The sequence below is a fragment of the Toxotes jaculatrix genome, chromosome 21 (assembly GCF_017976425.1).
Source record: "Toxotes jaculatrix isolate fToxJac2 chromosome 21, fToxJac2.pri, whole genome shotgun sequence".
In the NCBI taxonomy this organism is placed as follows: domain Eukaryota; kingdom Metazoa; phylum Chordata; class Actinopteri; family Toxotidae; genus Toxotes; species Toxotes jaculatrix.
The window spans coordinates 14,566,675-14,583,068 of record NC_054414.1 but is presented as its reverse complement, the minus strand read 5'-3'; the positions used below and the strand labels follow the sequence as shown (position 1 = coordinate 14,583,068).

The 16,394-nt window shown below is 45.8% G+C and overlaps 1 protein-coding gene across 4 annotated transcripts in view; it reads left to right on the top strand.

The window, feature by feature from the left end:
• Positions 1–16,394, top strand: part of LOC121201147 (C-terminal-binding protein 2) — an 88,885-nt gene that overhangs the window by 51,353 nt on the left and 21,138 nt on the right. Inside the window, exon 1 of one of the 4 annotated variants that reach the window (XM_041066823.1) lies at positions 9,075–9,851. The exons of the other annotated variants lie outside the window; for them this stretch is intronic. Coding sequence (XP_040922757.1) covers positions 9,830–9,851 — 22 coding nt within the window. The 5' untranslated portion in view covers positions 9,075–9,829. Of the gene's footprint in view, positions 1–9,074; positions 9,852–16,394 lie in introns of those variants that run through there. 4 annotated transcript variants of the gene reach the window in all.

The following is a 16,394-nucleotide window of genomic DNA, read 5'->3' as shown; positions in this document are numbered from 1 at the left end:
AAGCAATTAAAAAAAACACCAGTGTTCTAAAACTTTCTTACTACGCTTTAAACTGTCTGCAAAGATTGTGTTATTAAATTGTCACTATTCACCTCTAGATTCTTAAACGCTTATCTGTCCCACTGTCATGTGTCTCCAGGTTCCTGAGAACCTGGTAAATGTTACATGAACTATCTGCTGCTCCATCTCCACTTAGCCTCTGTATTGTTTGTGTCCCTGGGGAAATATGGCCAGGAAAATCTATTTTTCCACTGCAGCAGTTTTTTCTCAGAAAAAAAAAAAGAAAAACAAGTGGAAAGAAAAAAGTGTTGTTGAGCCCCATCCCCTCTTGCCCCACCACTCCTTTACCCCTCCCGTCGGTGCTTTCTCATGGTTGATCTTTCCAAACCATCGGTTGCGTTCACAGAGGGATTAATGGTTTCTGTGAAGCCAGCCAACCCATGGAGGGGACGGAGCCTTCGAGCGAATGAGGAACAGCTGGTCTCCCCCTGCTTGTGACAGCTTGAGTGTTTGTGTGTGTGTGTGTGTGTGTGTTCGTGTGTGCACGCAGGATCGTAGCATCTGACTTCTGCACAGGGTCCTGCTCTGAAAGTGGACCTTGAGTCTAAGGTTTTCTCCCATCTACTGTACTGCTGCTACTGCTTTTAAGTTATTCATGAGCCATGCCAGGGAGGAGTTTCCATCCATTTGTAACAGACAAAATTCTTTCAAAATTTCTGACTTGTGCGGTCAGATACCTAAAAAATGTTGAATTAAGGATCTGAGTCATGATTAGATATTTTTTCTAAATGCTTAACACAGTTTTAGTCTTTTGTAAGTGCACTTTGTATTCCTCACTTACTTGAAGATTAAATGGATCTGAAATTGGATTTGAAGCAACCAAGAGATTGTGCTGAAAAAGTCTACTTCTCTCACATTTTTTTAGACAGATATTTCAGGTTCCATAACAATGATGACGGAGGCCAGCTGATTGGAATTTAGCTGCTGTTACACCGGCCCCTGCTTGCTCCTCCACAGGCCTAAAGGTCACTGCTAAGCGCTAATGGCGAGATGAGGAGTGTGTATATGTGTGTTTATGTGCACTTATATGAGTGTGTGCTCATCTTTTGACATGTTATGATTGGTGTGAAGAATGTTCCAGCTATTTCTGGAGATCGCATCGTCATGTTTATTCTACTAGTCTCCCTGTCCCTTGGCTGTATTGTGTACAGGATAGCGGCGATGTATGTGCGTTGCTCGTGTTGTAAGAACAGCAGCACTTTGGTATAATCTCGCCAATTATCTGTCGTCGATTCTGCCGTGTATTATTCCATTCTCCCCGGCAGCTGGGGAGGAGATTGGTTTTATGCATGTCGAACGGCAACAGCTGCATCCACTAAAACAGACAACTACCTCTGCACACCTCCCCAGTTCTTCTTTTTTTTTTGTCTCCCTCCCCCTCTCTCTGTCTCTCTCTCTCACTCAGTGGTGGGCAGGTCACCCTGAATTATTCATCAGTGTGAAATGAAAAAGCTCATGGATATTGAATATCCCTTCTGAAGTGGTGGCCAACCTTGTGTTTTTTTTTCTCTTCTTGTTTTTTTTTTTTTTGCAGCTGAAAAGAGTAAAGAGCGGCAGATCTCATTGCCAGGGTATTTCAAAGGTTAACTGATTGCTTTACCTTGCTCACATATTTACTTTCTTCATGGTCTGTGGCCTGCGAGGAGGGGGTGGAAAGAGACAGGGAAACAGAGGATGAAGAAGAAGATTGAGGAAGAGAGGAGATGAAAAGAGTAGGAATAAAAAAGGTAGAACAATAATGTGTGTTCCTGTGGATATTATATTATCCAGGAAGAACTTCTTCCTCTGACCACCACAGTGGGCTACCTTGTTGTGTAGCTGCGGCTGATTCACTAACCTTTCTTGTTGTGTGCTTTGAGGCCTGCTCCTTCTTGGAACGAGTGCGCCTGTGGTCGGTTGTGGTCGTCCCGATCGACCGGTTGTCATTCGTTTCCCACCTGGCCCACTGTGTTCCTCCATTGTCCTTCTGCCTCGTCTTTTGTCCTGCGGTTTGATCTGCGGCCCGCACCGCAAATCAATGCTACTGGTTGCCATTCATTTAGCTCAGCAGCCAACAAACACAGCGGGGACTCTCAGAACATCTCCCATGTGAGAACATATAAAATGGGCAGCAAGGATAAGAGGGAAAAATCCTTCAAGCTTCAGAGCTCTGTGTTGTCTTTTGTTTTGGTTTGGTTTTTTTTGTTGTTTTTTTTTTTAACATCTTTAGGACATTTTAGTCATATTAGAATATTTCTGTGTCCACCATTTGCTGGCATTAGTGTTTTTATTTGTCTAACGAGCAAGCTGAATGCTGTTTCCCTGAAGGACAAAGACTTAAAAAAGCCTCCTTTATGCCAGAGAGCAGATGCTGAGATGATGAATAAATAAAATAAATAAAAATTACTCAAGGGGCGAGCCCCTCCTCCCCTGTTTCATATGCTGTACATGCTAATAGGACATGGAGTGTTTTATTCATTCAGTAATATTTGAGAGAACAGTGCAGCGCTGACCCTGCGTCTCTCTCATTGGCCATTATGCTACTACTACCCTGTACCCTTTCAGTCATTACAGTCCATTTTCCTCCATTCCCAATTTCTACTGCAGCATAGACAATTACCCAGGAATCCTTTTAAGAGTATTCCCAAGCCATACAAAGACCAAATGTGCCTGCAAAGCAGCCAGGGGTTTAACCGGCTAACCTTTTCCAAAACTATTCTTAACAGAGTCGTAATGACTAACAATTGGAGAGGGGAAAGCTATTTTATTTTCCTATGAATAAAACAAGTCAAATTATTCGTCTTCCAGGAAACAGTTTTGCGGCTCTTTTTCCTTGTTTTGAGAACATCCTGTTACCTTCACGTAATTGCACTTCGGCTTAAGTGAACTGCATCGGCTGATGGCGTACAGGAAGTTGGGCGGCGTCGGTGTGGTTTAAAGGTGTCAGGTGTTCCAGGTGTCATATTGAGTGACCAAAATGCAAACTCCAGTTACAGTGGATTTCGGAGTATTGTGGGTAGTGGGGAAAGGGTCTGTGTTTTCAGAGGAAGTGTGAAATATCATCTGCTGTCATGGAGGGAGGTGGATGAGTAGGTGGGCGGGAGTTTCTTTCCAGAGAGTGCAGGAGATGTAGCGAGGGGGGGGGGGGTGGAAATGGCTGTAACTCTTCAGCAAAGTGAGCTTTAAAAGGCTGTAAGTGGACACCTCATAGTATCTGATGGCTGACTCCTGGCTGACAAGACCCCGCGACCCTGGTGTATTTATCGTAATGGAGCACAGCTGGGCCGCAGCTTCGATGGGTTAATAGCCATGTGACAGCTTCGGGGGGGAAAGCAGGAGGTATTGTGTGTGTGTGTGCGCCTGTGTGTGTGCATGCATTTTATTTACTCGTGCACTCTGCTGAGTGGCACACAGGGGCTACACTTGGGAGGGTGGGACTCTCTGCTGCGTCTCCACTCTCTTTGCCAGGCCAGATGGCTCCTGTCACTGAAAGAGAAGGAGGAGCGATGGAAGGAAAAGGGGAAGGCGGGAGCTCTGAGTTGCCCTTAACAGCGCCAGAGTGGCCCGTCCCCAGAGTCACCACATCTGGAGACCACCTGCAGCTGGCTCACCCTGTTTCCTCCATCCTTGTCCCTTTCGCTCTCGCACACGCTTGCTTTCTCGCTCTGTTTTTCCAGATGGGGGAGGTGACGGTGGTGGCAGTGGAGTGTTTGGTCAGGCTGTGATTTGTGCCCATATTTCAGCAACTTTAGTGTGTTTCTGCTGTGGGTGGAGGAGTAGGAGGCGGGGGGGGGCAGAGTGAAGGAGAGATGGGAAGAGGAGGAGGTGGCAGCGGTGGTGGTGATAGTGTGAAAGCATAGCAAAATATCATTTTATTTTATGACTGCACCAGCCTTCGAGAGTTGTGGGTTTTGTATTTGTTATATTTCTTTTTTTATTCCTCCCCAAGTAAAAAGGCAGAGTGAGAATGCTCGCTTTTCTTCCCTTCGCTGTTGCTGCAACTGTTCCAGAGGCCACAGAGGGGCTGTTCCTGCCTGGAAAATAAAGCCTGCCTGCCCTCCTTGGCTCCCCCCAAATAAAATACACTCATTTGCATTCCCATGCTGTAATTTAGACCTCCCCTCTCTCTCTCTCTCTCTCTCTCTCTCTCTCTCTCTCTCTCGCTCTCTTTTTCTCTTTCACTATCTCACTGTCCCTCATCCCTACATCTTTTCAGCCCCGGTCCTTGTGGTTCCGCAGGGATTGGAACGTGGGAGGGGAAGAGAGGAGGGGAGGCAGAGAAAACAAAAGCAGAGAGGCAGTGTTGACTCAGGGTTGTTATCTGGACCGCTGCTGAGGGGGTGGGGGCTCTTGTGTGTATGTGTGTGTCTGCATACATGCCTGGGAGGGGGGTTATTTACCCTGGCTGCTGCCACGGCAGGTGCCTCTCAGTGGATAAACCTGGGCCTCCTAAATAAATATTCACTGTGGGGAAATTAGACTTGCATCACCAAAACCCACACTACTACTGCTCTCTTTCCTTCCCTCCCTTCCTCCCTCCCTCCGCCTCTTGTCACACCAAGAATGTCCAGTCCTGCGGATCAGCCATCTTAGTGACAAATCCTAAAAAGAAGTTTCACTGAGGACAAAGGACAAAGCAAATCTCAGAGGACTTTTTGATGTTTTATGGAGTAGAAGGACAAACCTGTATTCAGCATGTATCCATGTTGTATAGAAACTGTGTCTTTATGTTAAGAGGAGCGACTCTCCGGGTATTTTGGTTGGATGCAATCACCACTTATTTCCTCAGAGGTTTCAGCTCTTAAACTAAGTTGTTGCGCAAACAAACATGAACTTTGGCTAAGATGATGCTGCATTATTCATTCCCTGTGCATGAAGTGTGGAGTGGGTATAGAGACTGCTGTCTGTAAGGAAGAGTTTCCTAGTTGGTATTGAGGGGTTTTTTCAAACCTATAGTTTGTTTGCTCTGGTCCCAGTCAGTGGGTAATGATTCTTTGTTGCTAGTCCTGATCTGACCTCGATTCATTCACTGGATAGCTGCTAGCAGCTGCTGATTATGTGCATCCATATCCCAGTATTCAAAGCATACCGGGCTATAGAAGCTGTTTAGCTCAAACGTGTGGTTGAGTACACCTTGTGGTTGGGTCAGACTGAGGTCAGCTCATGTTCCCGCCACAAACTAACCGCACCAGAATTTGTTTGTGTTTGAATCGAGACCACTTCCAAGGGTCTTGGTGTGTCTGTCTGAGCCACAGTGCATTCAGAGAGTACGCAGACCCCTTCACATTTTCACAGTTTGTTATGTTGCAGCCTTATTAATGCTAAAATTATTTAAATTTGTATTTCCCTCATCAGTCAATAAATATGGAAATTTTGTTTTTAATTAAAGAGTTGGTTTGTTCAAATTGGAAAAAAAAAATACATGTGATTTCTCAACAAGTTGTGTCTTGCTCTATGAAACCTTCTTACCAAACCTGTGGAGGTGACTGGAATTTCATTTGTGGTGCTCATTACTCCACAGAACACACAGCCTACAGTTTTTCTAGGAACTGTTCCTTCAGCAGAAATGAGTTCCACTGGAAATTGTTCATGATGAGGTCTGTGAACATTTTTCTGGGACAAGTATCTTAAAACTTGAGCAGATCAAGAAATAACTGAGAAAATATGTGTTTTGTAAGTTTCTTTATCTTCAAAGTGTGAGAGCATTAGCATAAAGGAAAATACATGCACTTGATACCAAGTCAAAACTACAAGAAGTCAAAAAAGCAGTAATGCAGCACAAGACAGAGTCAAGAATCCAAATCAAGAAAAAACAACTGTATAAGCTGACAGGGGACTTCTCTCGGGTATAGCTGCTCCTGTGCTGAACCCCCTCCTGACCCTAGTCCAGCATCTGAAATGGACCCCTGAACCTCTGGTCATAATGTGGTCAGCTGAAGCCTCGTCTCCAGGCAGCAGGTTGGCTCGTTCTACCGCTTGCTTTCTAAAAATCCCTTTAAGTGCTTTAGGGGGATTTAACAGGCCTCTACATCCAGCAGCCAAGTTCCAGCGCTTACAGGAAAAGGGCGCTTACAGTATAATTAGGCTGGTTAAAGAAGAGGGCTCCCTCTCAACGGTAAATCCACATGGGCTGTAAGGAGGCTCGGGCCATTTGTCGGGTCTTCCAGAGCGTGACCGTTGCTCTTGATGTCTCACTGTGCTAAAGGTCAGGGCTTAAAGAAGTTGTGCAGCAGGAGGGAGATGGGATTGTAGAATCTGAACTATGAATTCTTTAACTCTGCGTTTGGAATGAAAAATGCATTATTATGCTCAGAAAAGGAAAATACATCTTAGCAAAGCCATCACTGTGGCTCCTTTGCCTATGAACCTTTATCTGTAGTAGTACTATAAAACAAAAACCCTCCAAGATAAAAAAAAAAAAAAATGTGATAAATTATGTATCTTTAAAAAAATCTTAAAATTAGGTTAATCAATTTCTCAAATTAACACTGATAAATCTATCTATAAATTTTGGGGGACAAAAATAAACACTGATTACTTTTACTTCAGTGGTGCACTGGTTTGTACATCGGACTATCATGTTCACTGGGTGTATGCAGGCACAAATGCTTGTGCTCAAAGGCGTGGTTGCAGTTTTGGCAACAGTGGTTGAGGGGCGAACAGATGTAGCCTTCAGTACTGGTTTAGACCCAAGCCTGGCTGCTCTACATCTGAAAGAGGAGGTGTATGTTTGTGTGTGTGTGTGTTGGGGGGGCCTGCTGTGCCAATCTGTTCTCATTAGTGTTTACTCGCCCCCTCCAAACGTGTAACGACACGCACGTCAACTACTGGAGTCAGGAGCACAGAGCTGTTCGTTTGCACCAGGGCTGTGGCTGCATGTGACCCATCCCGTCTGTCCAGCTTCCTTTTCCACTGAGATCCACTTCTTCCTGGATTCATCAGCTTTTGATTGTCAGCCACGGCACCTGCTGGAGGAATCACAAGCAGATCTTCAGGGAGCAAGAAACCTCAGCCGCTGTAGGAATTTGCAAACTTCTCATCACAAGAATGAATACAAATTCAACCAGTGCAAGACTTTGCACTTTGTTTTCAGATCCTTACTAAGTTTTCCACAACAGAAAAGTCAAACTTGAAGAATCCCGCGGAACCAAGATGCAGATCAGAACCACTTTTATAAGCCAAAGATAAACAAAAGTAAAGCATAATCACAACGTTCCCCAACTATGGTGAGAAGGACTTTTTTTCCCCCAGAAGTTTGTCAGGCTTTTCATTCCACCTTCTGACTGACCATTTCAAAGGTTATGAATACTGAATCATGTTTCCTAATACAGCAAACTATCTATTTGGCTAAATTATTTACTCATCAGGAAACTCTATAATTGATTGCAATTATTTCCTATAATTTATCATGGAATAACACAAAACATAGGCACAATTTTTTTTTTCAGTTTTTTTTTGGAAATTCAACAATTCTTGGCCAAGTAATCTCAAAAACACTACGAGATCCTGGAGGGAGAGAACATAAGCTCTACCTGTGAACCGAGCCGCTGTAGTCAGATATAATCTTTAACTACTTACGTTGAAGCTCAATACTATTTGACCTTTTGACTTGTGGAGTTAGCAGTCATCAGTGGCCATTCATGAAATCTGCAGTGTTCTTTGAAATGCCCTCCCCTCGTCCTCCTCTTCTTCTTCTTTTTCTTCTTCTTAAAATATCCCCGACCTCTCAGAATGGCTCTGTCTTTTGAGAAGCTGTGATCTGCCATATTAACATATTGCTGTCAGTCAGCGCCCCCCTCCTCCTGCTCATCCTCTAATGTTATTGAAGAGAGAAAGATCAGAGGGGCAGCTGTATCCCCACACTCCATCAAGAGTGTGTATATGTGTGTGTATGTCCGTGTGTGTGTGTGTCTGGTCGGCTGGCAGGATGTGGGGGCTGCTGCCTTTGATGGTCACACTCCCTCAGATGTGTCATTGCTACAGACGGTGGCTCGGCTGACACACCGTGTCTCCGCTCGTTGGGCTCTCGCCGCTGAGAAACAGCAGCCCTGTTAGTCACGTAAACACACACACTCATGAAAACACACTTAAAGTGGATACACACAATTATACTTCACAGAAAGAGAAAGGGGCTTTACACCGGGATGGACACCTCCACCCACCCTATGAGCCAAAACTGCTCGGGCTGTTCCACCTTTCCACTTTACTGTCAGTGATAATCAGTTCTGGCGTGTGACTGTGCCGGGCTCTTTGTCTATTGGTTGCGCCTGTCAGGCATCCGGCGAGGTGTGTGCATGTGTGTGTATATTCATGTGTATGTGCCTTGCTGTGCTCTGGCCACACTGCAGAGTTGCAAGGAGGCTCCGGTTACATTGTTATTCTAAACAGGGTGTTTTCAGCCGCTCGTCCTCGCAGTCATTCAGCAGAGCGATCTGTCAGTTTGCTCCCCTCCCTCCAGGGACCAAACTGTGAACTTAACACACTCGGCTCTGATGACTTCCCTGATGGTGCGAAAAACAGCCAACTCTACAGCTGTAATGTTATTGCTGGAGTGGCTTGAATGTTGTATTGTTCCTCTGGTTTAGAGTGTGTGCGTGCGTGTGTGTTTCAGTGTGTGTCTTGCATATTCAGAGAGAGGGAGGGGAGTGCGAGTGTGTATGTTACTATTCCAATCTCTTCCTGGTAACCCGCAAAATGCCAGGGTGGGGTGAGGTTTTTTTTTTTGTGTGTGTGTGTGTGGCTGTGGGGGGCTGTTGAGGTCTGGATGAAAGTGGAAAAGCAGAGGAGGAAAGCAAATAATCAGGAGGGAGAGAGAGGTGAGGCTGGGAGCAAATGAAAGCAGTGTGTGTGTGTGTGTGTGTGTGTGTGTGTGAGTGTGAGTGTGAGTGTGAGTGTGAGTGAGAGAGGGGGGAGTGAATGGGGGCAGGCGTTCTTAAAACAGAGGAGTCCAGATCAGAAATAAAACATAAAAAAGGGGAGAAGAAGAAGAAGAAGGAGGAGGGAAAAAGGGAGGAGGGATTGTGCTCGAGTGTGTTGTGTGTGCAAATCCTATGAAGTGAACGCAGCCGGGGAGTAAATTGTGCGAGCCCAGAGAGCTCAGCTCCGCATGTTCGAGCTGGCACTTTTGATTTAGACAGAATTTTTTTTTTTTTCTTCTGCTGTGAGATCTTTTTTCTGCCCCTCCTGGTTTATTATCAGCTCAAGACAAAGGCAGGAGAAAAGAGCTAAAGAGAGAGAGAGACATAGAGAGAGATGGAGAGAGAGACGCAGAGTGAATAGATGTTGCGCAGCTAACAGCAGAGGAAGCAGCAGAGAGAGTTTCCAGCCACCGCGCTCCCCGACCGCAGCCTTTTCTTCCTGGGAGATTAAAAATAAAGGACAAAAGCATCTCCCCCGCCTTCTCCAGCCCACTACCATCCGATCACCAGCCTGCACGTCGCTGTGTGTGTGTGTGCACATAAGGACGCCGCGGGTGTATGTTGCCTTTCTTCCAGCCCTCAAAGGCATGGACTGAAGATGATGCAGCCGGGGGCTTAGTGAGAGCTTGCTTCGCAAAAACCCCTTCCCCTCGCCAACAGGGCCAGACCAAGAGGAGCAAGTCCGGGGGAGGGGGGAGGGGGGGTTGAAGGAGTAGTGGAGGACGAGGAGAAGAAGAGGGGGGGTACCCTCCTTGGACTATTGCGGAGGGTCTTCCACTTCTCCTTTTTGTATTTTTAAAATTTTTTTCCCCTCTCCATTCGCCTCAATCATCTTCTGCTTTTGCTGCGATGTGTAGTTTTTAAGCCGAAGAATGTGGAGACAACATTTTCCAGGCAAGCAGCATGTTTCCTGTTTTCTTTTCTGGATGTCTAATAAAGTCTGGCATGTGGGAGGTGGGAGGGAGGTAGGTGGATGAGGAGGGGTGGGGGGAGTGTGGATAAGAGGAGGGAAGAAGGAGAGTGTGTGTGTGGGTGTGTTGTGTGGTTGGTAAGGTAGGCGAGTAGTCCAACAGTGTTGTCATTTTGAGGTCCGCCCGTCCTGCGCTGCTGCACTTGGCTCCCTATTTTCGCTTCCTTTGCGGTCTTGGGCTCCAAGCGCTCCGTAGCTCGGGGCAACGCCGAAGAATAAAAGAGCGGGAAAAGAGAGAGGGAGGGGAGGGGAATGGAGGACTGGCGTAGTTGTGCCATGGATGCTGTTGACACCCGCTTTTGTCCCGTGGTGGAGTGTGGGCCCGGCCCGCCCATGCACACAGAGGGTACCATTTAAAACAGGCGTGCGCTCATTTTCTTGGCAGGGGATGGATTGGTGTGGCGGGCAGCCGGGTGGTGACAGGGGTGGGGCACTGGCAGCGCAGGACAAGTGGCCTTTGTGTGCTACTTTTGGGGAAGTGAAGGGAGGGAAGGGCAGGGGGGAGGCTGCCAACAAAGGGTGCTTATACCCACCACCACTACCCCCCTCACCCTCCACACTCCCTGCCTTCAACCACTACAACTCATGCAGTGACCTCGCGCTGTCACAGGCAGATGAAGGGTGTGTGTTTATGGCAGGTTTTGTGTGTGTGTGTGTGTGTAAGAGGGAGGAAAGTAGTAAATGAGTAATTCAACCTCAGTAAACCAGAAGTACAGACTCTGGCGGAATGCCATATGAAAAGGGAGCAAACTCCAGCAAGGAAAACAAAGTGTTGTTTGACCCAACGGCACATCTGTGGATTATGCCAAGCTTCTCCGTTACTCCACAGTCAAGCTCCTGGCAGTCCGCCAAGGTTGTGTGTGGGTTCTTATTCATTTGTTGCTACATCTATGCAAGTGCATTCCTGTTGGGTCTGTATTTTCATGCAGATCTCACTTTGCCTTTGCAACTTGTGCCAGAACAAGGAAGCTGATTACACACCATTAGGGTAGAGGTTTGACAGCATTTAGCTGAATATGAATCCAGTATAGAGTCAGCTCATCAAATCCTTTTTCAAATGACAAAAGTTGCTGCAGCTCACTTTCTTTTCCATACCTTAGTTTTCTCGAGCGACTTGCTCCAAACAGTGGCCGTCCCAATTCAGACCTATTAAGCCATGTAGGTTAAAATATTGACATGATGTGCGTGAGTTTAACTGGGAAAATGAGACTGACATTGTGCCATCAGAGAGACTGCTTGTCCTCTGTTGGTCCTGCTGACCTGCAAAATCACACAGTTTACTCACAGATACAGTGATATCACAGGATTTTTTTTCTTTCTTTAGCAAATTATGTTTGGCTGAGCACAGATGCCAATTTGCAGAGAGGCACATTAGGCAGACAACAGCCAAGTTTTAGTTTGGCCTTTGGGCAAGTTATTTGGAGACTTAACGTTAATTAGCTACAGCTGATATAATCTACTGCCAGCGATGTTTCAAACTGCAAAATTTGGCATTCATTGACAATTTATTATGCAAAGCCTGCGTCCTGAACATGTTGCAGATTCGTCTTTGCTAGTAAAAAGAGGTAGCAATTTGATTTGTTATCGAATTCAGCTATTTTACCAAACCTGAAATGTGATCCAAAGTGGACCTGCCTGTCAGAACCAAACCCTACACGCCATGTCCAGGCCACAGATCAATAGTGTAACTCCACTCGCTCCTCCGTGGGCAGGTTTCTCCACCTGCACACAGCGGCCTCCCGTTTGACTGGCTGCCTGTGTTAACCAGGGAGGGGATGTGGCTCAAGTTTCAGCACAGTTCTCAAGGTGGCACAGTAAATGGCCGTAACTGTCGGTGGTCAGCAGCAGCAGCAGCAGCCCCCACACAGGCTTGTTGTCAAGAAGGAGCCACCTGCAAACAGCAGCTTAGAGTTGCTAGGTAACCGGTGGCAGCAGATGATGATAGTATGGTGGAGGGCTTGTCTGGTCTCCCATTACCACTTAAGTGACTTCTGCTGCTGTTTTCTCTTCTCTTGTCTTCCACTCCTGACCGCAACAAATCTGCGTTTCCCTTTTTCCCCCCCTTGTCCCTCTTCCCCTTATTGGGAGGCAACATAACACCAGCAGCAGAGGCCAGTGGTAGGAAGAGACTCCCAACTCTCCTCACCGCATAATGGAAACTCTGGCCTCATCTCCCGGTGCGCCGCTCGGCTGCATCCTGCTGCCAGACTCTGACTAAGTGTTGCTGGCTCAGGAACCGCAGCCTCCAGCCGGACTGAGTTCGGACTCCACAAGTATTTGTCTACAGGAATGATTAGAATTAAAATACTGATGACTGAGTGAGATTGAAGGGCGGGGGGGGGGGGGGGGAGGGGGGGGGTCTCATTGGAGACCTAGATTTCCAAAATAATTTTCATTGTGACCCAGTTCTCATTTTTGATGACTGTTGTGCACTCTAATTGAGAAAAATGTTCTGTTTTTAGACTGCTCACTGAGCTCACCAACCTTTTTATTACAGGGGCTTGAAAAGACTTTAGTAACCGAATATCTAGCAGTAATGGATACCAATTTTTAAAAATACTAATAATATTTTCAAGGCCCATTTTCATCATCTTGAAACGCACGATAAATCTTTCTGAGGTTTTAGCAAGCAGAGAGGAGCCATCTATCCATCCATTAACTATACCGCTTAGCATTTTGACGGTCGTGGTGGGTGGGTGGGTGTGGGTGTGTGGTTTTGTGTGTGTGTCGGGGGGGGGTGACTCAAGCCAGTCCCAGTAGAAATCATCATGTGGTGCTTTTATTCCATTGCAAGTACATAGTTATCGTGAACATATGATTCAGAGAGGTTTTGTCATGTCTTTAGATAAATAATGATAAATAATGAACAACATGAATCAGTAGAAAATTATTTATCTCTTCAAGGGTTGATATTTTATAAACCATGCAATTAATTGATCAGGAGGAAAAAAAAAATTATAGATTAATTGCTAATGGAGAAACTAATTTGTTGCAGCCCTAGATCTCACCGAGTGTATGATTACACAGACAAAACCTAGCGGGGGGTGTGTATGTGTGTGAACGTGTGTTACATGCATTCATTCCTTTGGCAGGTAAACCCACGACAGCAGCTGCCTCCCCCAGTGAAAATTTACACATCCCAAATCATCAAAAACACACACACACACACGTACACACACGCTCGCAGCCTGGCAACAGTTTAGCAACAAGCAGAGGAAGCGAGAACACAGAGGAAAGGAAATGAGGGGGATTAATTAATGGAGGAGTGAAATTAAGAGCACTCTGCCTCCTGCGGTTCTGTCATGACCCCAACACTCCATAACCCCCCCCCCCCACACCTGCCCCCAATGTGCACATTTGTTGACATTTGATGCACTGTATGTGTGTATATGTCCTCCGCTTGTCTCTGCTCGATTCATGGCTCAGTTTGAATCTCCGGCTGTTTGTAGTCAGGTGGCCAGCAGCTGCTTTAAACCAGGCAGCAGCACAGGAGGCTGCGGGGAACATGGCAGACCTGCTGAACACCCAGTTTTATTTCTGCGTGTTGCCTCTGAACGAGCTGTTACAGCGCTGCTGAAACAAGAGGGCTGAGAGAGAGTGTTTTTCACAGCGGATGCAAAAGTTTGCAGGTCAAAAAGGCTTTTTATCCAAAGTTCGGCTCAGCTCAGTTTGAAGCTAGATTCATAGACTTTTCTGACCTGCAAATTGTTGGTGAAATTGGTGGAAAGCTTCAAGAAAATCGCTCCTGACCTATGTTATTATCTTAAGAAGGAAAGGATGATATTAATGCAAAGCTGTATAAATTTTTTGACCATATCTCGATGTTTTAAATTGCTACATGAAACACGTTTCAGGACTTGAAATGATATTGTAGATAATTAACATAATTACAGACTGTTCTTCATGCACAAGCCACAGGCATGTCGTCAAGTATTGCCGGTGCTGAGAAGGGTGTCATGCATGCATCGCTTATCAGAACCGGGTGTGGTGGCATTGCTGACAGACGACCCACTGGTTCTGGTTGAGACTGGTTTGATGTACATGCTGTCAGTTTACCAGAGGGGGAGTGTTGCCTGTCACCTCCTTGCTTCCCCTCCTCGAATACATCATCTCCTCTCCATCAAAATCAGCAGAGTGAGAATCAATCTGTCACACCGGAGGACACACACACTCACAAATACACACTCGGGCTCCTGGAAAGACAGAACGATAGGGAAGGAAAGGAGATGATAGAAAAGAGAGGGAAGGAATGACAGTTGAGGTGAAAGGATGACAGAGGAAGGAGGGGTGGTGATTATAATAAAAGACAGCTGAGGAATGATAGCAGAGGTGGGGAAGAAATTTGCGTGAAAAGAGAGATAAAGGAAGGAGAAGCAGATGCATGGCGAGCAAAGAGAGATACAGAGCTAGGCATCAGCAGTAAGGAGGAGCTGTCAGAAGATGCTATCATACAGGGAGACATCTAGGAAAATACAACGCTGCAGACGATATGGTGAAATGTAACAGAGGAAGAGTTGGTGAGAGGGAGATTGAAAGAGTAAGAGACTGAAAGGTCAGAGAGACATAGAGAAACCCAGTGGATGATTCATGGAGTTCAGCCTGTCTAACTTCTGCCTAAGGGTTCGACGCAGCCTGCCAGCCGCTCCTCTCCCCTGCTGCCTCATCTACAGCTTCTCTCACCTGCACACCCACTGCTGTCTATAATCTGTTAGATACAAGTAACTACTGGTTAGATGAAGCGGGAGAAGGTTACAGGTGTTCTGGGTCTTTTCTGTCAGTCAAACACAGCCTTGAATGCCACAAACTGCAAAGCCTTAATATATATATATTATTTTATTTATTTTTTTTTTATTTTGCTTTTGATTTTGAAAGACGGTGTGATGTGAAAGAGGTGGCTTGTTGTGCTGAAATCAATCAACTCTGCAGCTGTATTGCCTGAGTGTTTTAGCCACTTTTAGCTTATTCTTTTGATTTTACTGCTTTTATGATTGAGTCTGAGCGCTGAGCACCACCTGCCCAGCACTTAATGGCAGTCATAGTTAGCAACTAGCTGGTGAAATTAGAACATTGTGCAAGGTGTCTGAAGAGCCAGAGATTTTTTTTTCTCAGGGGGTTTGTGGATCAAAAAAAGAGATCAAAGAAAAGCGAATATTGGACCTAAATTCATCAGGAGCACGACTCCAAAGGAATGTTAACTGTTTGTTAACACATCAGCTTTTGCTCATAACTCCGTATCTGTCAGAAATAAATGAATGCTGCTTTAATTCTTTTTTTTTTTTTTTTTAAATTCTGCACTGCACTGTGTCAAGTGACATCTTAAACAAATCCACACATGAAGCTGACATATACAGTGGGACTGAAGGCTTTCATTATTTATTAATTAGTGTATTATGTTTTACTTTTTTTTATGGATTAATTGCTTTGTCTGTAACGTAGTGGCCATAAATCAGAGCTCAAGGTGATGTCTTCAGGATGCCTTTTTTGTTTAATCAATAGTCCAAAACCCAAAGATATTCCTTTTAAAATTAGATTTTAAAAAAAGAGGACAGCAGATAATGCTCATATTTGAGAAGATGGTATTGATTATCAGAATTGTTGATTTTCTGTTGCTCAATTAATCAGCTAAATCATTTAAGCCCCTGTATGCATGCGTGCACCGTCTCAGATGCGGTCAAACAACTGCACGAGCGCACACTGTGACACCTTCACCAGTTTGGTGTTATGGCCTCGGCCATTGCTGCCCAGTCTTTACCAGCTGCCTTCATTAATATTCAAGGAGCTGTCAGTTGCAGATGTGGCACTGACAGCCAAGTTGCCATGCCTCACCCTTGCCGCCAACATGTCATCCGTCTTGAACAGGCAGTGTGATAAGTAGGTATGGAAGCGGTGATGGTAGTTGGTAGTGGGCTGTGGGTGAGGAGGAGGGGGGAGGAGGCTCTCTGTCTGTCTGTCAGGAAAGAAAACATCTCCTCCGCCCTTTACAACCGTGAGTGTGAGGAGGATACGGGTGTTTGCGCCTCTGACCTCAACTCTCGGTGCAGATGCCAGCGGTGCCAAAAATAAAGTGCATTAAAACTGGCAGCCAAAGCCTGTTAAGTGATCTCCATGACAACAAGCGGAAGGCACGGGGAGACGACACCTCCGCTCCGATCCTCCCCCTGCCCTGAGAGGCTGCGCTGCTGGACTGCTCGCTTTCTCAGCTGGGCTTTCTCTGCGTCTCTCCCCTCGTTTATTTGCTCTCACTCTCTCCTTTCATCATCCTCTTCTTCTTCTCTGATATGTCTCCTGGGAGCTCTTCAGGCTAACAGGCAGTGTTTAGTCTGTTTTTATGCATGCTCGTTTTACATTTTATTTTCACTCCTCTCTGTCTCGCTGTTTCTCTCCCTCCCCCTCCCACCTGTTTGTTTTCCTGATGTGTGTGTTTCAGCCTGTATGTGCAATGACCACACACAACTTATCCTAATCTC